We start from the raw sequence: 7,910 nt of genomic DNA on the forward strand, positions 1-7,910 counted from the left end.
AGCATTTCTCTGGGATGGTGGGAAGTACCCTTTTCCAGAAGAACTTCCCGCAACTGAGCAACTGAGCAGTGCAGATGGGAAGCCCTCCGCCTGATGCCGTTGCTTCTGGTGTAATGCGATGGTGCTTTACGGAACGAACCGTAATTCATTGTGCTGTACTGATGGGCAGTGCAGGGCTGGTTGAAAACACAGACTCTTGTCGCAGTGCTGCTTTGAATACTGACTCTCAAAGCTCAGGACTTACAGGACTCGTCCCTCCTAAGCTGTTCAGCCTCTCTACCCTTAAGTGTCCTCCTGGGTCAGAGAAGGTCATGATAATGCTTATCTTGTGAGGCATCTGCAAAGAGGAAATGATTACTCTTCAAGGTTTGCATTAACCTTAGCTTACAGTGAACAACACGTAGGTAGATACATGGTCTCTGTAGGACTGCATGCATGAGTAACCTACCTACTGTCCAAAAGCACAGTATTTTCACTTGTTTTGAATCTTGCCTGCTAGTAAATATTGCTTTGTGGATGACCAAACTTTGCTGAGTACTTGTAATGCGGCTTGGTGGTCTTCAGAGGACAGAGAATGTGGCCTGTGCAGAAGTGGGTGCTCACTTTGGAGCCATCCGTTGAAAGCACTGACTTATCTCTTATTGATCTGAAAACCTCCTCCACATTCATGCAGCCAGGCACTGCCTTCTAGCACCCATGTTTTCTGTCCTTCCCATTTTGTCCATGTGGTGGTCTAGGCCTCAATAGTCTGAGGAATGGATTCGAATTACAGAATTAAGGAAGGACCGTAAGCTTCTAGAGTCCGTTGCATCACTCCTGCTGTCCTTGTCCTCGTGGAAATACCCACCCACCTCTAGGGACACACCATGGATTTGGTGAGGTTCCTTGGGTGAGTGTCTTAGATCTCTGGTGTGGAACAGGTATCCTTGGACTTGTTCTCTCCCCTCCAGCATCGTGGTAATGATCTGCTGGCTTCACCTGGCCTCCGAGGTTTCCCTGCGCCCCTCCTATCGCCTGCACCGGCATGTTTCTGGACAACTCATTATTCTTGACTCTCTCGGGATACTTTCTGGTTTTAGCCCCACAGGATGACTCCACCATTAAATTTCAAAACCTAAATGTCCATTCTTGTCAGTCAAGGGGCTTTTCCCCCACTTAGCCTTTCCAGAGGGCAGGTGATTAAAATGCTTGACTTTTCCTTGCATCCTCGGCAAGCGTCTTGGGTCACATTCAGACCTTGAGTATATTCTGTTGTCTTCAATTCTTTTTTGTGGAGGGGGTACAGGTTCACCAAATTGAGACCTAGAGTGAGCACACATGGTTCAAATCCCAAATTCATAATCAGAGAAACAGAGACATGGGAAGGTGACCAGGTCAGCACGACAGAATGAATAGAGGCGTAGGAGAAACTGCCCAAGTGCGTTCCGCACGCCGAACATAGAGACACCACTGTTCCTTTGAAGAAGAAATGTTGTGCGGCCAAGCTGCCTGAAACACAAATCCCATGAAGATTGTGTGCCTGATTTGAATGGTATTTATATATTTTCTTTCTTTTATCATCTCCAGTTTAACAGCAATGCTCAGGATGTAAGCTGCTTTCAGCACCTCGTCCAAGCCAATGTAAGAAACAAGAAAGTGTTGAAAGATGCAGTGAACAACATCACAGCAAAAGGAATCACCGATTACAAGAAAGGCTTTAGTTTTGCTTTTGAGCAGTTGCTTAATGTAAGTATCACTGTTGTGTCTCTTGTTTATTATTGAGTTGTTGTATCTGGATTTCTGTATCCTGATAGTTACGCCTCTCTAGGGGGCAGAAACCATGCTCTTCTTAGAAACACTTATACCAGGTGGACACAGGCAATAAAAATCATTGAACTCTTTATTTTTAAATCTAAACTTCAAAAGGTAAGTACGGTATATATTTTCTTTTAGACCTTTTATTTCCATGTTTTCTTCAAATTCCAATTTGAAAAACTCACTTGTAAGTTAATGATATGATTTACTTTTGAATAAGTACCTAAGAAAATCAGTTGGCCTGTGTAAAATGTCTTGCTTTCTCTTCACCACGATTGCTGCAGTAGTTACCTAAACACTTTCGTACTTTCAATCATCCCATGGGTATTGGAAATATTTTCATTTTAAATGGCAAGTTTAGGTCCTTAGGATTATTTTTCCTAAATGAACAAAAGCATCCAAGTGGTAGAAATAAAGGTGAACAGAAAGTGAAGTCCCGGAGCAGGAAGTCCCCCCAGCGATAGTGGCCCCAGTTCCCCATGATAATCTCACTTCTGCTCCTCACCGACCTGTTCCACCCCAGGTTACGGTGTGCTCCTCATGCTGAGGACCAGTGTCTTCCCATGGTTCAGTTTTCTGTCTCATTTTGAACTACTGGAGCAGGAGCCAGGATTGCATTTCCTTTCTCTCCTGAGGCGCTGGTATGACAGTGTGGCAGCTGGGTTTCTCTGTTCCTTGGCTTCCACATGTCCCCATGCGGTCACCAGGACATGGACCTCAGAGCCGTGCTTGGGACTGGACCTAGCACCTGCCCGGCAGCCAGCTGCACACAGATGTGGATATTGGTTTCACCTTGGATTCACGATCTTTACCGCTGTAACGAAGGACTGGCCACATCTGTGGCAGAGGCAGCCCATAATTCTTGTCATATCTGCTCTGTCACTGAATAAATGAACCCTCATTTTTGATCTTGACTAGAAATCTGGCTTTGTTGGTCCCTGAGTGAATATTCTAGAACATTTGCTTCATTCAGTCTTTCGTAACCAGTATTTATGGCGTGCCCCCAATTTCCTGCCATGCTTGAGCTGGAACTAGAGAAGGAAACAAGGCCATCTGAGCTGAGGAAGGCCAGTGTCCCTCACTCACCACCATCTCCACACAGCACGAAGGTGGTGTTTCCTGGATCCGAGCCTGTGTGGAAGCAGCACAGAGGTCAGGCTCAGCTGCTCCCCGGAAAATGGACTTGTGAATGATGAGCAGTCTAGGAGGGAAATCATTTTCAAAGGAAGCAGCGGTGCAGGGACCCAGGCGGGGATTAGGGGACAAATAGCTCAGCTTCAGGTAGGTTGCGTTTGAGGCCTTATTATTCAACAGATGCCATTAAACAAGCAAGGAAAGAGACCGAAAAGGACAGACATTCAACATGGCCATCTTTGGGGGAGGGAAAGTCATCCCTGATGAAAGGAATGTGCTGGCTCAGAGTTGTATGTTCAGTAACAAAAACTGAGAGCTCAGAACTTCACAATTCAAGTGATCATTGACCTTGAGTTTGAGATAAATTTTGCCTTTGATTTAAGGAATGTAAGCTTTAAGTTTTAGTTATAGGTTTTCTTGCGTTAATGATGGAGCTTTCTACACCCTGTCGACCGTAATTATTCTCAGTGTTGCTAGGTCTCTCACCGGCTTCGCTCCTGCTTGGGGCTCGGGGGTTCCATGGCCAGCGGTCTCCATCCTAGAGCATGGCTTCAGGGGCAGGCCCGCTGGAGAGGCCACAGGGGCCCGAGGTTCCTTGTCAGTTGCTGACAAAACAAGACGTGACTCTGCCCGCTTGTCCACGGTTGTAAATGACTTTTGTGTTCTCAGTTATGCTCTAAGGCTCCTGTGTTCTGCTTCCTCCGCATCCCATAAGTTTCGAAATTTTTATTTAAAGAATTTCTGCAAATACCATGGCTTACCTTATTCAGAGTGGACACCTGCTTTGTCACTTCTTTCAACTACTTCAGCTCATATTACTGTGCTGTGCTATTCTCTGGCTTACATTTGTCCTTGCATGATTTGCCTCTGAAGCCACTGAAACAACTATCAAATAGAATTAGGTGTTAAGTCCCACACTAATAAGTAAATGAAGATTCACATCTGGCTTCAGGTAGAATTTTGTAAAATATTACCAACTACGAGATGCAATTTTCGAAGCAATTTTTGTTGTGTGCATACTTGATAGATACTGCACTATGCACTGGCCATGCAGGAATGCAACACACAGACATGGTGTGTTCTAAAATACCATACTAAAATAAATACTAACTCTGCTGACTCTAATTTTGTGGAAGCAATCAACTTATTTTTCTCTGTCTCTCTCTCAAATTTGTTACATGCCAGTTACATTAATTATTATGACTGTGTGTTCTCTACATAGTGGAAACCCATGGAAAATTTGTTGTGATATATGTTACTGTACCACAAATCCTGAAAAATCTACTTCTAGGTAGATTTTTGGTTACTTTTCTCTCATTGCTGAGGCAAAATGCCTGATGCCCAAAATTAAGGAAGGGAAGGTTTATTTAGCTCACAGTTTGTGGAGGTTTCAGTCCATACTTGGCTGGCTCCAAGGCAGGGTGGCACATGCAGAGGGCAACAGTTCATGGTGGAGGAAGACAGCAAAAGCAGCAAGAGCAAAAGGGACGGGTGGTGGCAAGCAGCCTCTTTCTCTCCCTTACATATGCAAACTACCCACCCCAGGGCAGTGTAGCAGTCACACCCATGAATCAAAAACTGTAAAAGCTCACCCCATGGCTGCATGTGGCTTTGGGGGGACACCCAGACACAGACCATAACACTAGGGAAAAATCAATACTGAAAGCCAAATATTTCTGGAATTTTCTCATGCTAGATGTATGCTTTAATATCTATCTTTCCTAGGAAATATTATTGTAATTTTACTTTACACACAAAACAAAATGATAGGCAGGATCTAGTGTGTTAACTTATATTGACATTTGCATCCAATAATATTTTCATTACTTCAATAAAACTTTACTTACTGTACCACTCTCAAATAATAGTCCTGTAGGTGCATATTTTTTGCCTATTTTATCGATAAAAAGATAAATCATTGTAGAAATTAATTTTAATTAAGGACACCTTTAGACACTTTTCCCAAACATATTTTGATGACACAATATATAACTTCCTGTAGAGTCAAATCTGCAGATTGGTTATCGTGAATGGTCTGAACCATGCTTGAGTGTGAGGGATGTACTGGTCAGTGCTTGTACTGCAGGGATGGCTTTCACTGCCAGTGCCCTAATGGCCTCGTCAGTGAGATGAGATTATGTAGATCTTTTACAAGTCGGTGAGATGAGATTATGTAGATCTTTTACAACTAGATCTTTTACAAGTAGAACAGAATATTGTCTTCATTAATTTTTATACTAGGAAATGGTTTTATCTTCTTTAAAAGGTAAGAATATGGACCTTCAATAAGTTCAAATGCTAAAGTAGAATCAATATTTTTTTAAAATGTTAATCCCATAAAGGCCAGGACTATGCTGACCAATTATGGTAATCACAATGGTATTGTATGTCACTCTTGAATAATAGAGTTAAAGTTAATTTGAAGTGAGATGAGGTGTAAGTATAACATATACCTTCAAGTCTGGAAATTTAGTATGGAAGAAAATGAATGTGTATTATCCCAATAACTTTTCTATTGATTTCAGGTTGAATTGATAATATTTTGAATAATAACTACACTAAATGAAATACAGGAATCAGTTATAAATACTTATAACTCACCTTAAGATGGCTATTAGAAAATTTAAAGCTCCGTATTAAGCTCACATATTTCTTTTGGCTGATTCTTAATTAGAGGGTTGACATTTCAAAAGAAGCTGCAGTTCACAAATTTCTGTGATGTATTTTCCTCTGCATTTAAAGAAATCCACTTTATGGCAGTAGAAAAGCTGAGATTATAGTATCCTACCTCAACATCCAGCTTTTTAAGTTGTTCCTTGGGGTGGTTTTGGTCCTAATTCATTGTTCTCTGAACAATTCCTTTTGGAAACTGTCCAGTCCAAGAGGACTTATCCCTGGAGTTGACTCTTTTAGTTAGACTATGCGTGACCAGGAGAGTTAGACTATGCGTGACCAGGAGACAGGGCACAGGATAATGCCTTGGGGAGAGGGCTTAGCGCTTAGGGAGAACTGGGAGATGTCATTGGGGCGGTGGGCAGCTGTCCTCCTCCGGGAAGTGTAAAGGTGAGTAAAACAGGATGACGAAGGAGGGAAGGGAGGAAGAATATTTGAACATGTGCTGAACAGGTGAGCGTGTTCTTTCTTGATGCTACTACATTAGCCTGTGAAGTTACAAGGGCACACCACTGATACACCCATTTACTACTTTAAAAATCCATGGACAGACCAGTCACGGAGAGGTTACTATGTGCTCGGAACTCTTTGTGGCAGGGAAGCGATATTCAACAAAATAGACCAAATTTCCAGCTTGTGTGGATCTTTTGTTCTACTGGCGGAGCACACACACTAGATGCAAGAGAATGGGAAAGGGTCTAAGGAAAGATGCAGTTTGGAAAGGAGATTATGATTGGGAGCAGTTGTCAAGAAAGGTGCTGCCAGTAGGGCAGCACTGGATCAAATACCTGAAAGGAGGGGCCGAGAGCTCCTTGGTCATCTGGGGCCAGGTGTAGGGACGGACTCTTAGTACCAGGCTCTTAGAATCCATCTGTGGAGCGGGCATTGCTCATGACTTGCCCTCTGCACATGTCTTTCGTGTTGATTTGTTTTCCCAGTTGTTACAAATATTTCTTTCTTTAACAGTATAATGTGTCCCGAGCCAACTGCAATAAGATCATAATGCTGTTCACGGACGGAGGAGAAGAGCGAGCGCAGGAGATATTTACCAAGTACAATAAAGACAAAAAAGTGAGTGTCGCGGGAGAGCATCTTCATTTTAATATCTAGGTAGTTTTGAAAGAGATACTGGTGTGGAGGGCAAAACTTCTTCTTCTTAAAAAACCTTAGTCCCCAGTAAAAAGTCTCATAAATGCTGGATTGGGAATAACAGTCTTTTCACGAGATACAAAAGCACCGTATGACTAACGTATTATTCAAATAATTCAGCCATTGGTAAATATTTGACTCTTATGTACAGATTCTAAATATGAAAATGTTACAAAGAGAAATCAGAAGAGGAACGGAAAAACAGGAGAAGCTTAAGCTTGTCTAGGGTAACATGCCATTTAATATTTAAAAAGTGCAGTATAATTCAAGTTCTCTAACTATGGTATGAAGTCTGCATGCAGATTATCTTGTGTGTCTGCAGAAAGCAATCTACATAGCAAAACAAGACTGTTTCAGTTGATGAAACCTTTCAAAGAAAACTTTACAACAAATCTTCTATAAGCATAATATTTTATTTATTTTTTTATTTTAAAGAGAGTAGTAAGTGAGAAACAAACAAACAAACAAAAACTAGAACAGTAAGAATGCCTGCTGCCTCAGTCAGCGCTGTGCACTGTGAAGATGAGTGTGTTGTGGGTAGACTATTACACTGCTTCACTGCAAGTGGAAGGAATCCGAGCAGAGGGGCCTGAGAGATGCTGCAGACAGTATCTCCTCCCTTAAAACTTTAACTACTTTTTCTAACTATTACTGTCAGCTTTTTCAGTTTCCTGAGGCCACATTTTATAATCAAAACAGTGGTTCTCGAGCTGGGCATGGTGGTGCACACCTGTAATCCCAGCACTGGGGAGGCTGAGGCAGGAGGATCGTTGCAAGTTCGAGGCCAGCCTGGGCTACAATGTGAGTTCAAGGCCAGCCTGAACTGCATAGCAAGATCCTGTCTCAAAAAGACAAAAAAAAAGCAACAACAAAAAAAAACCCAGTGGTTCTCATTTAGCCTGAGTTCCAAAGTTGCTAAGGATTCACTAATAAAAGAGAAATAATAATCTATTTCTTATATTTCAAAAAATCAAACAAAATTTGTGTATTTGTCCGTAAGAAGACTGCAGAGATGCCAGTTGGCTTTTCTGTCTCCTTCCCTCCCTTCTTCCTTCCTTCCTTCCTTCCTTCCTTCCTTCCTTCCTTCCTTCCTTTCCTTCCTTCCTTCCTTCCTTCTTCCTTCCTTCCTTCCTTCCTTCCTTCCTTCCTTCCTTCCTTCC

General features: G+C 42.3%; 1 protein-coding gene across 4 annotated transcripts in view; it reads left to right on the plus strand.

The window, feature by feature from the left end:
• Cacna2d1 (calcium channel, voltage-dependent, alpha 2/delta subunit 1) overlaps window positions 1-7,910 on the plus strand; it is a 419,185-nt gene that overhangs the window by 340,509 nt on the left and 70,766 nt on the right. For all 4 annotated transcript variants that reach the window (XM_013510508.1, XM_013510509.1, XM_005377191.2 and 1 more), the window contains exons 11-12: window positions 1,567-1,725; window positions 6,568-6,672. In XM_013510508.1, coding sequence (XP_013365962.1) covers window positions 1,567-1,725; window positions 6,568-6,672 — 264 coding nt within the window. The remainder of the gene's footprint in view (window positions 1-1,566; window positions 1,726-6,567; window positions 6,673-7,910) is intronic.

The sequence above is a fragment of the Chinchilla lanigera genome, unplaced genomic scaffold (genome assembly GCF_000276665.1).
Source record: "Chinchilla lanigera isolate Chin_1 unplaced genomic scaffold, ChiLan1.0 scaffold00009, whole genome shotgun sequence".
NCBI lineage: Eukaryota > Metazoa > Chordata > Mammalia > Rodentia > Chinchillidae > Chinchilla > Chinchilla lanigera.